Source organism: Homalodisca vitripennis, chromosome 3 (genome assembly GCF_021130785.1).
Source record: "Homalodisca vitripennis isolate AUS2020 chromosome 3, UT_GWSS_2.1, whole genome shotgun sequence".
In the NCBI taxonomy this organism is placed as follows: Eukaryota; Metazoa; Arthropoda; class Insecta; order Hemiptera; family Cicadellidae; genus Homalodisca; species Homalodisca vitripennis.
Genome location: NC_060209.1, coordinates 94,666,113 through 94,684,948, shown reverse-complemented (window position 1 = coordinate 94,684,948; position 18,836 = coordinate 94,666,113). Strand labels below are relative to the sequence as shown.

At 30.8% G+C, this 18,836-nt stretch overlaps 1 protein-coding gene across 1 annotated transcript; it reads left to right on the top strand.

The window, feature by feature from the left end:
• Nucleotides 1-14,826: 14,826 nt before the first annotated feature.
• On the top strand, nucleotides 14,827-17,939 carry LOC124358682. The gene is made up of 3 exons (XM_046810984.1): nucleotides 14,827-14,884; nucleotides 16,843-17,025; nucleotides 17,496-17,939. The coding sequence occupies exons 2-3, from the start codon at nucleotides 16,844-16,846 to the stop codon at nucleotides 17,857-17,859; spliced, it is 546 nt and encodes a 181-aa protein (XP_046666940.1). The 5' UTR covers nucleotides 14,827-14,884; nucleotide 16,843; the 3' UTR covers nucleotides 17,860-17,939.
• Nucleotides 17,940-18,836: the final 897 nt, after the last annotated feature.

The window sequence follows — 18,836 nt, the reverse complement described above, 5'->3', positions numbered from 1 at the left end:
GGAAGATGATGTCCTAGTTCAGAAACTTAGATTGGCCTTAAATGGGTACGCACCGCATGTTTTTCTATTTACCACTGTTAGGGAAGATTGGATTAGTGATTCTCTGTATATACAGAAGATGCTGCATAAAACACATTCAAAGGGGAACATTATCGTTATTAACTATTATAATAGAGCAAATTCAAATAGGTATGCATTCTAATAAGGCTTAGTAAGAAAAATCTTGAAAGTGGCACTTATCAGTGTGATGTGTAACAGTTGACTGTTTCAGTTTCAGACCACACACGTCACTGCTTTATAGATTTAATCTACAGCATATTGAATAAAATATGTTTATTTAGTTCATACTGCTACATACAACTAGATATTGTTGTTTTGAATACATTTTTGGAACAATCGACCAATTAAATAAGGTTACATATAAGTATATATATGGAATGAAAATATCACACCAATGAGCAGATACTCTCATATCATATAAAAAACAATCTTTAAGGAACGCCTCAAGAACTCTCTCACTACTGTAATCCACTACAGTATCTTCTCTACCATTAATAGGATATGCAGGACGTTATGTGTGATGAATGGATCTTCTTTAGTTCTGTTTCTATGCAGGAAGGATAATGTTTTCTGTTATGAAAGTGAGAGATAGCACAGCTATTTGTTCTTGGCTTCATTATTGAACGCCATTGCTCTAGCTAAATTTGTGGATAGTTTGATTTCGATATACGGTGGATATATATGTTGGTCCCTATACTATCTATATTTTTTTCCTTTATACAACATATTATATAGTTCTTTAAAATAATGTATTTTTTTAATATATTTTGTAATAGAGTATTTTTGAAGTGCACAAATCAATGAATCAGGAAGGTTTAGATAGTTATTTTTTAATGAGAGATTCACACTCACTACTATAATGAATTACATCTAACCAAAGAAAATGTCGAATCCAATTCTCAGACCAATTATGTAACGTTCAAAAAATTGAAGGCTTCAATAGAAAATTAAATTTTCTAAAGTCGTTAAAAGCATTTGCAAGTTAGTACATCTAATTGTATACATAAATAAAGACCCATATAAAGACCCATTGATAATTTTATATGTGAAACTTCAGTTCATATTACAAACATGTGTAAGGTACATGATGTTTTTAATTTTCACAATTTTTGTCAAATGAACTTTGTTAATTTTCTTTTTAATGTGTACAATTTACAAATGCTTTTATAACAGCCGATTCTTTAATTTCTTCTTGAAGAAAACGACTGGAAATGTACATAAATAATGTAACTTATATTTCCTTATGTATGTAAAGTTAATTTTTCTTTAATACCATATATTGCAGTCGATGAATATAAAAATGAGTATTATGCATTCCTAAGCTTTTATATATTTCATATTCGGTCTTACTCATGCCCTTTGCTTCTTTCGTTTCTTGTTTATTCTGGCATTGTAAAGATGTGCATATTTCTCTTAGTGCACTTAATCATACAAGAAGTATATTAAGAAATGTATCCACAACATGAGATTCTAAATCAGATGAGGCGAAAGGGCTAAAAAAGAAACTATTAACAAATCATTCTTCAAAACTGATCGTTATACATTTTCTTTGAAAGTAACATTATGAGGAAGTGAAACTCGTATATTGGAAATTAAATATGAAATAAATAAGACCAGTGGTTACGTCTTATAAGAGTGTCATAAAGTAAAAAAAATGTCTTTGTTCCATATTATTATAACGTTTTAGCTGTTTTATAAAATAGCAAATTGAAAAATGTAAAGTGTAAGACACACGTAAAACCTATGTAAAACCTTAAAAAAGTTACAACAAAGGACATATGTTTTACAAAGTAGTTAAAATTTGATTCAGTAACAGCCAAAAGCTATTCAAACATTCTGAATATAAACTGATCCAACATTTTCTTCTAAAAACCGTTCTCTCCAGTTTTATTTTTTACTTTTTTGCATACTTTCTATATGTGTCCTGGTTAATAGCCACTCAGTATTGTACAAAAATTCCCTAACAAAAAAAGGAAAATAATTAATCATCGTATTTTAAGTCCCACATGGCCGCGATATTTTTCTTTGTAGTTTTCGTTAAAAATATAAATAATTATTTTGAATTATGTTGTTAAAATTACAATTCTTGTGTATTAGAGAAGGCTTAAATTGAAAATTATCAATCCGTACATTAAGCTGTGTATTATACCAAAAAAAATTTAATTTATTTGCGTTTAAAATTGACGAGAAATGTTAATGTGCTAACAGAGTGAAAGATACTCACTCCATGATGACTGCGGATGATACAGATGGAAAAATGTGAGGTAATACTTCAAGGGCTTATTCTGGTTACATCTCCACAACGTTCCAGCCCTCCCACTCAAACCGCCAACCCTTCTATGTTATCACTTGCTGCATTGCAAATGTCACAGTTTACTTCTATCGCATTTCCTTTCTGGAGAATCTATGTCAATATAAAGATACTTTCATTTTCTATTTCAATACATCAAAGAATAAATTTAACCTATTAAAAAACTATATATATATATATATAAGATTTAATCAATAAACAATTCTGATATATTGCATTTTTAAGTTCAAAGCTTCAAGAAAATAAAATAAGAATGTTTTTTTTATATTTGAACATACATCTTTGCGAAATTTAAAAGAGTAAATACTAGAATCTTTAACTTAAACATGAACTCGCCTACAAACTATATAACAAGTAGTTATATAGTTTGGCTTAGGCTTCATACACAATACGGATGAACCGCAGGATTAGTGAATCAACAATTGGAGCATATTTATATTATTTAGTTAACAAATTAATTTGTTTATTCCTCCACGGTGATGATTGATAGACTTGAAATTTATCCTACTGTAGCCAGTTCTGTATAATGTATTAACAATTTGTTATGAGTAATTACAATAAAAGTAATTGCAATTCTTGAGATCGTGAATATCATATTTTGTTGTTTTTCGTAATACCAAACATATTATAGAATAAAAAATCAAGCAAAGAAACTTATATATAGAATAAAAGATGATTGAAAAATATAATTATAACAGAAAGCAACAATTGAGATGGTATTCTTCCCCCTAGGAGAAAATACAAGTCGATTCATAGTTTACTAATAAGAGGTTGCGTGGTCGAGTTATCTGCCAACAATAGGCCTGTTTATAATATTGTACGGACCAATTTATTTTTTATCCATGCAAAAACGTTGTGGTTGAAAACAGAGAGACCATTATTACAAAGTATAAAGAAGAATTGCGTATTTCATCTATTCACAGAAATGAATGAGTTAAATACCATAATGTATATAGGCTAGTAACAATGTACACATTATTACATATTATTCATGCTGTGTGTATTGTAACATAAAATGTGTATCGATGAATGTGAAAACAAAAGTTATATTCCACATGGAATACATCAAGCACTGGTAAACTAAATTCTCTGGTAAATTCAGCTCCTAAGGCAACACAATCTCTGGCCAACTAATCTCCTCGTCAACATAAGCTATTGATGAACTTAATTTCCTTAATTGGTAAACCCAACTCCCGGTTATCTAATTGCTCTGTTAACTTAATTCATTCGTCAAATAAACCTGCGTATCTTCTCCTGAACCTAATCCTACGTTAATGCAATATTAAACAACCTACTAATCATCACCATAATTCTTTTTTTGGATTAGTTTTCTTTGATTTCATAGCCTTTTAATTGTAAAGTAACTTGCTTAAAAACGTTCATTAAAGAATAATACTCGTTGACACTCAAAATATGTTCTATAGATATTCAAAGTAGGATTTTAAGTCAATTTTGTGATGAGGTGAAAGACCCAAAGGTAGAAAATAAGAATGTACATTTTTGAAGCCATATGAGGTACGGCTTAAGGAAATGGATGACCACGTGACGAAGTCACACGTTAGAGTCCTTTGGGTTCTAGAGGGTCTTTCACAATAAAGTTTTGTCCCTGGTTATCTGGCTAAGTAATAGAGACCAGTTTCAGTAATACGCTTCAAATAACGTAAAACAGTCTTTTCATAAATGAATATCCATGTAATTATTTAGTATTTATACTATAAAGGTCAGCTAAAGTTTTTTTCCCAGGTGTAACGTTAGCTAGTTTTTTTATAAGTAACTAGATATTTAAATTTGAGGATGTAACAAGTTATAACAATGTAATATTGTGATATTCATAAATAATATGCAATTGGATTTTATCACTCTAAGTACATTCTTTTTGTGACCTAAATTTTAGCATAATAATTATAGTGTGCTGATGATGCAACTAATAATGCAACTATTTTACTACACATCATAATATCAAAATAATTCTATGAAAGATAATTTATTGGATACATATCCATGAGGCTGGTTAAACCAGCTTAATAGCTCTAGTTATAGGTCAGAAATGATGTCGCTAGTTTAATTCAAATTCATTGAATGGAGACATTTGTTTATTTCATATATCGAATATATTTTATGCTGAATTTAAACATATAAAACTTAATAAAAGCATAGAAATGTTTTTGTGTATAATGGATTGTTAATGATAGATAATTTGAAAGGATAACAGTCATAATTGGTATACTTCAGTAATAATTTTTTAGAGTTCGATTAGACGAGTGTCACTAGCCAGTGGAGGGTTGTTGAGGGGATGGAGTGAGTACTTTTCTATAATGATAACAATGGCTTTACCTACTATACAAAAAACTATCTAAAACCAATTAAAAAACGTCCTGTAGCAGTATAATTTAATTTCATAATGAATTTTTGACCGTCACATACGTAGATGGCACAAAATTAATAACATTTGAAATGTAGGTTATATCCGAATAGTTAATATCTAAGGGAACGGGGCTGACAGGATTCTCAGTGAGGTGGATTATAAACTCACGGATTAGCAGAACTATTAGCATACACGAGAAAATAATAGAGAAGATAACATTTCAACCACCTTCGTTTGAGTGAAATGTAAGAGCTTTCCCTGCTCTGTCCGTTATTCTGTCATTTTGCCTTTATTTCTCCCCTATTTAACAAATCTAACCATTGAGTACACCTAAATAGTACTAAACCAGTTTTAAAACCAGTCCAGTCTGCATTTAGAAAACTTAGTCCGCCTCATGTAGCGAGTATTATTTATAACTATTCAACCCAGGAGAGTAAAATTTAAAAAATCGTAACCACTAAAAATATTTATCTTTAAGCAAACGCATCGTACCCAAATTCAAACAATACAACGTATTTAAACAGCAACACATAAATATTAGTTCTCCTTTAAAACCACAAATAAATGTTTTATATGCGTAGTTAACAATATTAATATTATATGGCTTAACTTAGACTACAGTATAAATTACATCTCAGACTTGCAAAGTAAATAAAGTATTACATGAAAAAATTGTAGAGGAAAAAATAAATAAAAAGGGTTAACATATAATCATCTTATTCTAGAATTAATCTTAATTGGTTAACATGAGTTCAACCTAATTTTAATTCACAACAAAATATGTTTATAGTATTAATTTATTTAATTTCAACTGGTAACTAATTGAAGATGGCTGGTCCTAAAAACAAAAAAAGAATAATTAAAATTTCTTTGTCAACCTTTGGTGTTTTAAACCTGAGTTTATTCTACTTCTAGTTTTATAAAATAAATGTTATGTTCCACAGTTTTCGCTTTTCGTATAAAACCTACGAATTACTTTAAAAACAAGAAGGTGCTGAATAAGCTGGATATTTAGTTGGACAGCTGTCACTTATTGCTTCAAGTATGATTCTTAAGAAGTGATTTTGGTTTATTCCTTATTAATGTATTTAAAATCTTAAATGTTCCTCCCCAGCATACTATTCCATATTACAAACGTGTATTTATTATTGCAAAATAGATTAGTGTCGCAAAGTTTCTTAAAAAATAAAATGTTCTAACAAACTGTTTTATCTTATCATTCAGCAACGTGATATGTTTTCCCCCATGTAACATTTTCATCAAACGTAATGTATAATTATTTAAACTTCTGAATCTTCTTTCACATTGGATGATATTGTACATGTTTAAGCCTAGCATTTAATTGTAAATTATGCATAACTTTCTTTACTGAATAAAGCATAATAATTATGTAAAATTTTAACTTTGAAACTTAATGGTAATAGTATATTATTTATTAATTAAGCTATAATACTAGTTTTTACCATAGTTCCTTCTCAATGAATAATAATGATCTTTTTGTATATAGTATCCCCAACACAGACGCACCTTATGGAGTACCTACATTTCTCTTACTGCATAAAATTTATTGGCCCAACTATTAGTAACTAAGAAAAAAATAATAAATCTAGAAGAATTGAACCAACTGTCTTTAATGCATTAGACTAATGTACACGTAAACATTGGAATTAAATTAAGTAGAATGTAATTTTAATACTTTGTATTTGTGTTTTACGGTTATTTAAAATAAATTAAGAAATATCATGGTGCTACTTATTTTAAGCAGTAGTAATAAAAGGTTTTTCAATATTCAGTTTAGTATTTTGGGAAAACAAATGATTTATTATTATTATACACAAGAAGCCGCATCTGTAACATTTATGGCTTTTTCTAAATATTGATTGGCCTACTACAGAACGTTGTACTCGTTGGTGACTATTGCTGCTTAAATACACTGTATTTTGTAAAACGTTTGCGATTAAGGAGGAGTAAACGTTTTTAATTTTGATATGTAAATATCTAGACATTAATATTAAAATTTAAAGTAGTAAGTTCATATCCGTATTATTGTAAGCAAATCATTAGACTTTGTAAGCACTAATTTCCGTTATCAGTCCTAGAATTATCTAATAATAGAGAAGAATCTATGTAGAATAAACGCACCTACTCCAATCTTTTCTGGATTAATTAAAGAAAATTAACAGGGTTCACGGATGAAAGGCAGAAATCAGCACTATTAATTACCTCACAATACCCGGTGTTCACAATCGTGGCACGTAGTGTACAACTGAGCCTGGCCGCTCACCCGACGTACTAATATAACTCATTTGTTTTTTTTTCACTTCATCTCAGCGTATATACCTATGTACAAGAGCAAATCAACAATTTTTATTTTTATTTGATTATGATCTTATATTCATACATACACAGCAAAAAATTGATCAGAAAAGATAATACGAGGTAGAAATGACAGAATTTACTTAGTATTTTCAAGTCTATAGCTCATTTAATTATTTACAAGTAAAATGACAGACAATCATGTGGACCAAACACATTTTTACGTTCCCCCTTAAAAAAAGAGAAATTGTGTAAGCCTACATAGTGAACGGCTTCAACCGCACTCACCCATATCCCATAGTTGGACATGTACCATCATAAAACATATTTTTGCCCACGTAGAAATAGTTTTATGTTAAATTGAAAGAGTACAGATGAAATCTTTCTCGAGATATCTTACCATATATTACAGTCACAGTTTTATTATTTAAATTGATTTGATCAGTGTAAATGTCACCATAAAATATTGTTGTTTGTGTTGTGATAGTTTGGCTACATGTGTTAATACTTCACCTGTTCGAATCTCATATGAGTGTACTTGTGTTCACATATTTATGTATTCTATTTTATAGTCTTAATCATGGTCATAATTTAAAGAATTTTATAACTGGGAAAACGATCTAAATTATTGTTGCATGATAAATTCATAACTTGAATGAAAGATACAAATTCATAGTAATGGTTTTAATATTATCAACCACAAGTGAAAACGTAAAATCTCTCCCAGTAACAAATTTTACTTCGGTGTATAATTGTAAAAATAAAGTTGTGTATTATTTTTCGTAGTATGTTAATCACGATTGAAATGTGTAAATAACGTAATGTGTCTGGACAACGTTTCTTTCTGTATTCAATTTGGAACAAAAGAAAGCAACCAACTTTAGCAGAGACATACCTTGTTCTCGTAAGTTTTAAATATCCCAGAATAAAGAGTGATGAGTTTTTATCCCATTAAAGGATGGGTTTTGGGGCATATGAGAACTTGAAGGATTAGGGGGTAAGATTAAGTATCCTCCAATCGAGAGATATCTCGTTATTAAGGTTCTAATAATAGTAGAAGAAAGCTACAAAACAGAGGTTTCAATATCAATTCAGTCACTTTTAAACGCTACAACAGTTTTTTTACTTTACGGTTGTGTCTTTAGTAATGCTAAAAATAGTTTTTGAAATAGAATTTTCAGTGAAATATGATATAGGAAAAAAGAGATCGGAGCTCTAATGGTCGATTAGAGTTAGATGAACGCGCCTAGAGAAAACCAAACATACTACCTGCTTCTTCGTGCACACCATTTGAGTGGCCTGCTTATGATCGTATTATATGATTTTAAATCACTTTTAAATGATTTTAAATGTTTCTGTAAATAAATAATCACTCACATCTCTATTTCACTGCTACGGGAAAATTTTAGGGGGCTGATATCAGCCAGTACCGTCAAATGTAACATTCAGAACAGTTACTTAATAACGTTACAGTCGGTCAGGTTAATTTGGAGTTCTACCAACCATAATACCCTTTCTTGCCCCACTAGACCAGGATTGGTAAAATGTGGTTTTCACTGAGTATTATTAAGTATAATATTTCAACAAAATACACAACTATCAGAAAACTAAAGATTTATTTATTATTACTGCTCAGGTGAAGCTTAAATTACATGACCTTATACACTTAGTACATCGAGCAATAATTGATAAACCTATTATGGTATTAAACCTTATACTGTATTGAAACAAACAGGATGATTAAAAAACTATAATCTATAATTAAAATTCGAGCTATTTTCGATTGGTTACCAGAACGGACGAAAAGCTTATTAAACAAGTGAGTGATTAAGAATAACTTCGTTAAAGAGAATATGAAGAGACATTCTTCAAAGTTCGTATTGCCTTTCTCTCTATGAATGACAGTTGCGGTCTGAAGGGTTAATTTATTAACCGAAAAGTGTTACCAGACGGAAATACATTACTTCTATTTGTCTGTGTACCAGCATTTGTCTTGTGACAGATGTAGGTTTCTAATGAAAAGTTTAACTTACACTTAGTTCCATGACAGAACATTTCGTTTTTTAAATTTGTTACAGAGGAAGAAGGCAAGGAGCTACTACATTTGTCCCAGCTCCGTTATGCTGTCTGTGAACCTGACCAACATATTATTATCAGATGTTGTAACTTCCTAATGAAAAGACTGTCTTTACACGTGGCGCTAAAGGGACAAATTTGATGGATTCAGTATTATATAAAAAAGTTGTCAGTCAAACTTCCCGTTGACTAAAAAGAAAAAGAACTACTGTAGTGGAAGAATTAAACAGATCAAAGTATTACAAATAATTTTAAAATAATTTGTTCAGATTAAATAATGTATTGGAGTATGTTTTTACAAGAGCCAACGAGGATTGATGAGAGTTCACTGAAAATCTGACGCAGTTTTAGTATTATTTATTGTCCAGGATTCCATATTGCTCATGCAGCTCTATATTAACGTTCTCCCGTGTGGTTTATAACTGACTGGGAGGGGAGGCCTGGCGGAGAACGCGATCGACTTTGCCGCCCTCATCTATCTATTAGAGAAACATTGTAACATATGCTAGCAAAACATGTACTTTTTAAAATATTATTACATAGACGTCTAAAATGTAAATCGGGCCTCCAACAAAATGTCCCATTCCGACTACTTTAAGTTTTTGACCACTATATGACGTGGTCATATTTTGGTACGATAACAATATGTTTCATAATTATTGTTGGTTATTAGAAAATAATTAGGACAACATTTACATGGGAATAGAAATTTAATGTCTTTTCAATAGTTAAACATAGTTCGAAGCACTAAAGGAGGCGACACATAAATGATCACTTTAACATTATTTTTCCAGTTCCGGACATTTGAAACTTTTTCAAAATATTAAGTTCTTAAAGTTAGGTAGATTTTGTAAAATGTAAAATATTAAAGGCAACTGATTGCTAATTAAGTATTAGCAAGGTTTTCTCTTTAATTTGTAGTGTACACACATTGAAAATTAGATATATTTTTCAACGCTATTACTTCTGAATGTTGGGTTTAGTTCTAATTCACCTTCCTCTTAGTACAGCGTCTGAAATCTAAAGCTGTCACAGTCTAATGTAATACGGACTGAACTCAAATTTGCATTGCATCAGTTACTCACATTACAGCTATGATAATACTGCATAAGTTTTAATATGAACCATTAAAAGCTTATTTTTAATTTACATGATTAGAGATAAACACATGGTTTCAATGTAAAACACATTTTTTGTCTTTTAAACGACGTAAAACGTGGTGTACGCTTCCATTAATATTTTTAAGCCAATCTTTATTATTGCGGGTGGAAAAACATTACTAAATATCTTTAGGTAGGATTTGGTTCACCAATTTTAATCTTGACAAAAACCGAATCACCTTTATAGTCCACTAAAGCTTTAAAACAATATGACATATATTTCTGATTTAAATTCAAAAGTTGTGAGATTGTATCACATCACCTCTATTTTTAACATATCTTGTTCTTTAAATTCGTTGAAAGCAATTTAAATATCAGTTAAGTATGTGGTTGCATTTATGTATTTGTTATCCGCTTAAATCGTTCTTCTAATATACGTTCAGGACATTTTATATGACTTATATAACTCTGTATACACTTTTAAATTTAGTTTTCACACCTGATAAATTTTATTGTCATTTATAAGTTCTAAATTATAAGTAGTCTCGTAAGTTTTTTTATCGTCCCTAATTAAAATCTGAGTTCTGATGTAAATGCGCTCTTATTGATGAGAATTGCTGCCAAAATGTATCCACATATAAATTATGAAATTATTTTATCTGATATTTAGCACCAAACTGCGCATCGTACTAATTTTCGTATTGTAATATAATACAACCAGCAATAAAACACAAGAGAGATACAACAGGGAGCTGATAGTGTTTAATATCATAAAAGAAACTTCTTTTTTCCAAAAAGAAATTGAAGGAATTGCTAAAAGGGAAATATCTACTAACTTAGTCCCCCCCTATAGTCCCATTCAGGCTTGGAAGGATGTGAAATTTAGACTTTTAGTAGCATCTAGAAAACCTATTAAAAGTGTTCTATGGAAGACATGCTATACTACGTTGGAAAATATTCAGAACATAGTAATATAAATACACAAAACCAAGCCGAAATTGTATTGTGAAAATATCTCTCTCTCTCTTCTTTTGGTGTCTGAGTGTCTGTGTGTGCTATTTATTTCAAAATTACGGATAAAAAGCTTTTAATTAAAATAATTAAATCTTTATGGTCATATATTACGTAGATTTGTAACCTACTTACTACCTGCAGTGTATAAGTAGAAAAATTCAATATCTATGGTCACGATTGCAGCCGAAATATTTTTATTAACGAAACTCAACCAGACTTAGTATGAACGTCCTACAGATGAATGACAAGATCAAGTCTTTGGGGTGAATCCGGCCAACCTGGAGCCCCAGTAATAAACACATTGTGTTTAGGTGGATTTGTATGAAAATTGAAATGGTGTTCGTGATACGTTTTTATCCTGGATGGGATTTTGGGTAAGTTGTGTGAAAAAGGGGTGAACTTCGTTTTAAACAACTACAGTAGACGCCTTCATGTTAGACGGATTTCAGCAAAAATTTCCATTAGTATTCTATAAGACAGGATATAATCAAGGATAACTATTAACCGGCTGTATGTCAAGGAGATGAAGTCCCAAAGCCAAAATATATGCACGTTACTTTACACTTTTTTCTGTTGGATGTACTTTAAGTAAAATTAGTACAAACATTCTTTATGACGAGTGTTCACAAACTTCCAGTGCCCTGTAAGACAAGAAGGTGGACTCTAATGACAAATCTATAATAGGTACAAATACTCTGATTACGTTTTGATTTTATTGATTTGAGCAAATATTGATATGAATTTTATATTGTTGCCAGTGGCCGAGAGGTTTCAGAAGCAGGGGCCTGCCAGAGACCACGAGGTTCACAGGGTGAGTGCTTCCAGGAGCCGAGAGATGCCACATGCTGACAACCGATAAGAGCTCCTAGAGGCTAAAAGTCCCTTCGAGTATGAGAATTCTCAAATTCAGTTGTTTGATCCTGCCAAAAGTAGGGACCTTAGCGTTTTCAAGAGTTTAACGTGTATACATGTGGCGTCTTGTTACCTGGTGCTTCAGTGCCGTAGTTTTTGTAAACTGCATTACAAATCTACTTAACTCCTGTGGCTCATAAAATTATATTGTATTATGTATTACAAAGAAGCTTATTAGCCAAAAATCGGTCTCCCTCTATTAACATTCTTCCATTAGTTCTTTGAGAATTTGTAAGACCTACGGGAAGTTATGAGTAACACATTAACAAACTAAATTAATAATAATTGTGAATTCATATTTGGTGGGAGATTGTTTATAGTAATTTTAGATAAAAAGACCCAAATGCAGGCCTGTGGAACATTTTAATACGATTAAGACATGTTTTTAATATAAATAAACTTTCTACCAGTAGATAGGATTTTAATTTATTAATAGATTCATTTTTACTCCAAAAAATAAAATTTAATCATTAAATGTGTTATAATATTTAAAATCTTACGTTCTGTTACTGGAATATTTATAATTATAATATCCACAAATTAGACTTCGGATAGAGACATAAGATATACTTGTAGTTAATGTGAAACAATTTTTAATGTAAACGCTAATTTAATCACTCATCATGACAAACTAATACTACGGTGTATCTTTGTCCAAACACTAACAATCTTTGGTTACTTTATGAAGTAATTGTGTATGTAGTAGTACAATAAGGTATACGGCTGAGTGTGCCACAGCGAGCGTAGTTACACAGATGTCATGAAGTCTGCCGTTCTCAGAATGTAGACAGAAGGGCGCCTCTCCAGTTATTACAAGTGTACGACATGCTTCTAAACAGTTGGAAACCGCATGGCTTTTAGATAATGTAAGCTTTGAATAAACATTACCAGATCTCTAGAATAGCTCTATAAAAATATTCGAAGTGTAATTTTGCAAAGGCAATCCAAGATATAAAGTTGAAAGGGAGATTATTACAAAAATAAAATTAATTAAGCTGTTGAAAGAAAATTGTCAGTTCTTTTAAATTTTCGACTAATTTAAAATAAGTAATTTACTGAAATGGCATGTCTCTATTCAACGTCCTTGCAGCTATTAATTACACAACCTGAAGCTTACATAAAAGTCTCACTGCTTAATGCACAATAATATTTGTAAATGAAGATTTCTGAACCCAAACATTATTACAGAAGCACTGACGCATAATGGGATCGTCTCCTGAGGAATCCGAACTAGAGGGAATGTTTTGTTGAGAGTAAACTAGCTGAACCTATAACTGGAACATATGACTGATAAGAGTATGGAACGGGCTTATCTTCTGTTTGTTTGAAAATAATTGCCTATTAAAAGTAACGTGCATAAAAGATCCCGATGTAACTGAGATACATAAACTTTACTTCGACAATAGCCATAGACATCTTAAGTTTAAAATGAACTTGAGGAAATAGTTATTATGTTATTCACCCTCAAATTGTGAAGGAGAGATACTTTTAGATGTTTGCATGACATTGATGCAACATTGGCTTGATTTTGTTTTATAAAATATTTAAATTCTACTAAGAGTGATAAGAATTTGCTTCAGAATGTATCACCTTATAATCAGGCCCAAAAGTCTATTAAACATATATTGTAAGGAAAAAATGTTAAGATATATAAATGAAACACTACTAGAGAAAGTAACATAGCGATAATTCATAATATTTTTTTAAAAGATTCCAATCATGTTTATATTGATTATATAAACATTAATTATATTTAATAGAAAAATAATCTTTCCTTAAGTCATGTGCATACTGTAATTTCACATATTACACATTTTAAACTTTTTTTTATTTCGGCTTCATTATTATCTAAATTGCTTACATTTCCACCTTTAAACGTCTGAAATTCTTTGTGGAGACATGTTTAACTTATAATATCTTCTGGGAAGCGAATATTTGTCTAAGAAAATAATAAATGTGCCATCCATATATACATTAAGATATATCTATAGTACATTGAATTCGGTAAGAACGTCTACTGTAAATATTACCACCAATCGCTTCTAGTTTTTATTACCTTATACACAACTGCGCTATTGTTATATCGGTACAGACTGCACGAAAATTTAAGTCGATGCTGGAATGAGGAGATGTACAAACAGAAACAACCTAATACACACATTAAACAATTAACACATGAAACTTGGCTCACGAATGCCCAAAGCGCCAAGAAATAGGATATCCATAAAAACATATCCCACATACCGGAATGACCTCAGGGGTTGCCAGGCCCATAGGTTACAGAATTTGAGGGACATCTTTCGGAAACTGCCAGGATAAAAAGAAAATGGACTTTAAATTGACATAAAACAATGTTTTATGAAGTGTAATAATACACTTTTTTATAAAGAGTAAAGTTATTAACTACATATTTTTACTCACGATGTACTACTATTATCACTTTATTTAATATTTGTGTTATATTTTCTAGGAACCAGAAAGTTTTAAAGTATTGGGTCTGATCAGATCGCTGCCTGCCTGCTCTTTAGTAAACTGAACAAAGCGACGACAATTCCATTCCTAGAAAGTCTCGGATATCTGAGCTGATAACAGTACAATAGCACGTCAATATGGAGTATAAAACAAAGACCAAGTCAATGATATAAGGTCTGTAGTATTCACCATCTACTCACTCAAAGCGAAACTGTTAATTTAGTGTATTCTCGGTGTCTGTTTCAACCATTTTTCGAGGTATTGTGAACTTTTTCCATTTTATGTATATACGAGACTTATTATTTTATAATTTTCATTCCATTTTAGTACGATGGAAATGTATAATAATCTAAAATATGATTTTCTTAAGCTAAACCGCTTTTTAAAGTCTCCATGATTTAATTTAACTTAAAATAAGGCAAGCGATTTGTATGTAAATATTTAGTAGGATAAAATCTTCGGCGTAAAAAAATTGTATACTCAAACAAAATTTTATTTTAAATGGGTGTTTAAAAGGTATTGTATATTCGTGTTCATTAGCATTTGATCTAACAGCCTAGATCATTTGTACGCACCATGTTTATTTTTATTCAGTAGGGCAAATCGTCTATTCGCTTAACTACAGAAAAACACGATATAGGTTTTACGAATACAATTACCAATTATTCAAAAGTGATTAAATGTTTGAGGTATTATGCCAAAATATATAGTGTTTAATATTAATTAAAATGTAGTAATACCTTTATATGAGAGCAATACCATTGGAATACTAATTATAATATAATACGGTTATTAAATAGGGTTCAAAACCATGAAATAAAAACATGAAAAACATTATTTCTGGTGTTTGAATCCTGCCCTACTGTCTTCAGTTGATTAAACAACAATTTACAGTTGTATGTGTAAAAATCTGTAAAAATTTTATATTACACATTGAAGACATTAGTATATGAGTTATGGGACAAATCAGTGTAAAATATACACCTACATTCATAGAATGTTGTTCGTCAGATTCAATGATATATTATTAACACAGAGGTCACAGATAAATATATTTTTTAATTGAGAACGTGTGATCTATGGTGTTTTTCTACGTATTGTTATACATTTATTGAACTTAATTGAGGTCTCATAGGTAAAGAATTAAGTGTATTCTGTAAAAATGTGAGTTAAGACGAAATTTTAAATTTTCATGCGCCGTTTACAAAACAGAGCAAAGTCAAACTGGGTTTGATTGGAGATATGAGAAAATTGAAACTGGATTACATAAACGTTTCTGAATGTATTCGGTTATGTCATTGTAATATCGATTGTATAAACATACTAATATTTTTAAACTGCTTAAATAAGTATATATGTGGAATATTGTATTGTTTTGCCAAAAATACTAATCAGATTAGAGGTTTTGAAAAATTTTTTAAATCTTTATGAATAGTGATGTTTTACAAACTATTAAGGGACTTTGAGATGTTTCAGACGTTATGAACCGAATGTTAACGTAAAGGGGTTTTAAAGCAATAACAAGTTAATTTCACTATGAATGGAGTACATGAAAATTGTAAACAAACTGTGTTATTATTCTGTAATTATTAATAACGGATGGTTCACAATTAGGTTTAAATGAATCCCTGAGCTGATTCTATTCATTTAGGAATAATAATATTTAAGTTTTAATAAAGTATCGTTTCGAAAGATAATACCTTCCACTAGATTTTCTGAGGGACAAAGCATAATTTTAAGTTACAATTTTGAAGCCAGCTAATGTCTACAACTTTTTTAATAGATATATAAAACCTTAGCCTCGCTGAAGTTAAATATTTGTATAGTCTGCAAACAAAATTACTGGAAACATGTGTAGTAGCACTTGGGTTTTTGAGGTACCTCTAATGGTAGAAAATATATATTGTTAATATTCTATGGGACATTGCATTTGTTTTTCCGGTACATATGTAAATATACGTACAAAAATAAGTACATATGTACATCGTGCGTTGTTAATGCATTCTCTGCACTCTTATTAAACCGTATAAGCTGCTCTATGGCAGTTGTAAATAAAATAATCAGATAAAGTCAAATCAACGTAAACAAACAAAGGATTGGATAGAGATGTCATGCCCATATGAAACAATTAAAAATCCCTCCCTTTAATCGTGTATCATAATAGCACAAATGAGTAGTTTTCTACATTCGCTGATACGTACTCTATGTGTGTCTAGAATGCTGGTCCTGTTACTTGGGAGTGTCCTGCTGTTAGCAGCAAAGGAGTGCGAGGCTGCAGGACTCCTTGCGTATGTACCCTGCTATGACTTCAACAAGGTCTTGTTCCATGATGAAACTTATCAACGGGAAAAATGGAAACCTGGATCTAGAAATCTTCATCAGAGGGGCAGAAATGATGTGTAAGTATGTTTTATTTCAATTACTCTTGCTCAGTTAATTTATCGTAACTACAGGTAATTTTGAAGTGAGCTAAAGAATTTGTCATGATGTATAACAAAGTTACACGGAAACTTTCTGTGAATACTTCCTATGTTAACTATTATAAACAGCATAACTATATACTTGCGTTTTTATCCATATTACTATAGTTCAGTTAAATAATATGAACTATTTTAATTATCAAGTTTTTTCCTTCCAAGACATCTTCCCAGACATTTTACACTACTACATTAATTCAAATTTTTTTAAATATGTATTTTACACCATCTAATAGTTAGTTTGTAGTAAATGGAAGGTGTTCACAAAACATGGAACTTTTGACAGTCTTTAAAGCAACCGTATTGGTGACTGTAAGAATCCAAAGACTTAACAATACAAACTGCAATATATCTGTGACAATCTTTCACTCATTCAAGCAATTCTGTTCCAGGAAGATAATCGACCAGTTTGTGAAGGCAAAGGGGATCGTGTATCAGCACGTAGGAATGGTCTGCGAGCTGACCTTGACTCACATCCACATCGGCCAGTACTGGATTAATGACGCTGGAAGTAACGATTACCCTGGAGAAGCAGGTATCCTGAAACAGTCACCTACCCACTTCCAGTTCTATTTACGAACAACACGGCGCGGCCACTCGGTCGAGTTTAGGATACAGTTCTACGGCCAGTTCTTTATTAAGAACCACAGTCAGGCCAAGGCTTCCTTCACCTGTATTGTAGTCAATAAACTTTTCAACAGCGATGGTGACCGACCGGATAACGGCTGCGACTTCATAAACTGGCCTTCGGCGTAGTGTACGGTATTTATTTTAGTTTTGTATCATTTTAGTAAATGTGTATAGTTTAGTAATAAAAGAAATAAATGAAGGAATCAGTAAGTTTTTATGAACATTTTAGGTAACGTTTAAAATAAAATTAAAATTATATATGTATTATCCCAGCCTCGCATTTCATTATTTCTTAGTTATTGCATTATTTATTTAGATTATTACTTTGTGATCTGATCCTAATGTGCAATAATAACATTTTTTTAATAGCAAAAATTGTGCATCAGTAAAATTAAATTTCCTATTTGTAGTAAAGGTAAATTAATAATTGATGAAGATTGTTTTTGTAAACTTAAATACACTTAATTGTTAATGACAATAAGTTACATGATCGCATTTATTTATCTCGCTTTAAAATCTCATTTTTAATTTTTAATTATTATAATAATTTTTAAATAAAGAATTACAGGTTAAAATATACCTTAACCTGTTACAATTACAAGTGAAGAAAGGCCATGTTTTATTCGTTCAATGAGGTGAAATTGGTTCTTCAAATAAATATTTGAACTAATCAATTTAGCGTCAAAACTGTCCTAAAACCCATCACCTCTCATTGTGATAATTATATAAAATAATATGAAACAAATGAGCTATTTGAACCCAAAAGGCCTCTTTAAATGGCCATCACGGACTTCTTGGATGCCTAAACAATTCAAGCACATTTAATTGTTCTCATGGAAACTTCAGTCGAGGAATCTTGAGTTTAGAGCTATGGCGTAACGAACCGAGATGCCTTTTAATACTACAGCACATTTCGTTACTAGTCTTCACTGTAACCTATTGCAGGGTAAGATTTTGTTTACGGGCGAGGCGAAGACAAGCGTAGAAAGTGCTACTGACAATGAAATATAACTTTTGAGACGAGTATTAAAGTTTACATAGGAAAGGTAATTGTTTTGAGGGGGAAAACCAGCTAACTTATATACGAGGGAAAAATGACTTTC

Coding starts and splice junctions, on each gene's coding strand:
- LOC124358682 (XM_046810984.1), top strand. CDS start 16,844: ATGCTGGTCCTGTTACTTGGGAGTGTCCTGCTGTTAGCAGCAAAGGAG. Junction 17,026..17,495: donor CAGAGGGGCAGAAATGATGT/GTAAGTATGTTT, acceptor ATTCTGTTCCAG/GAAGATAATCGACCAGTTTG.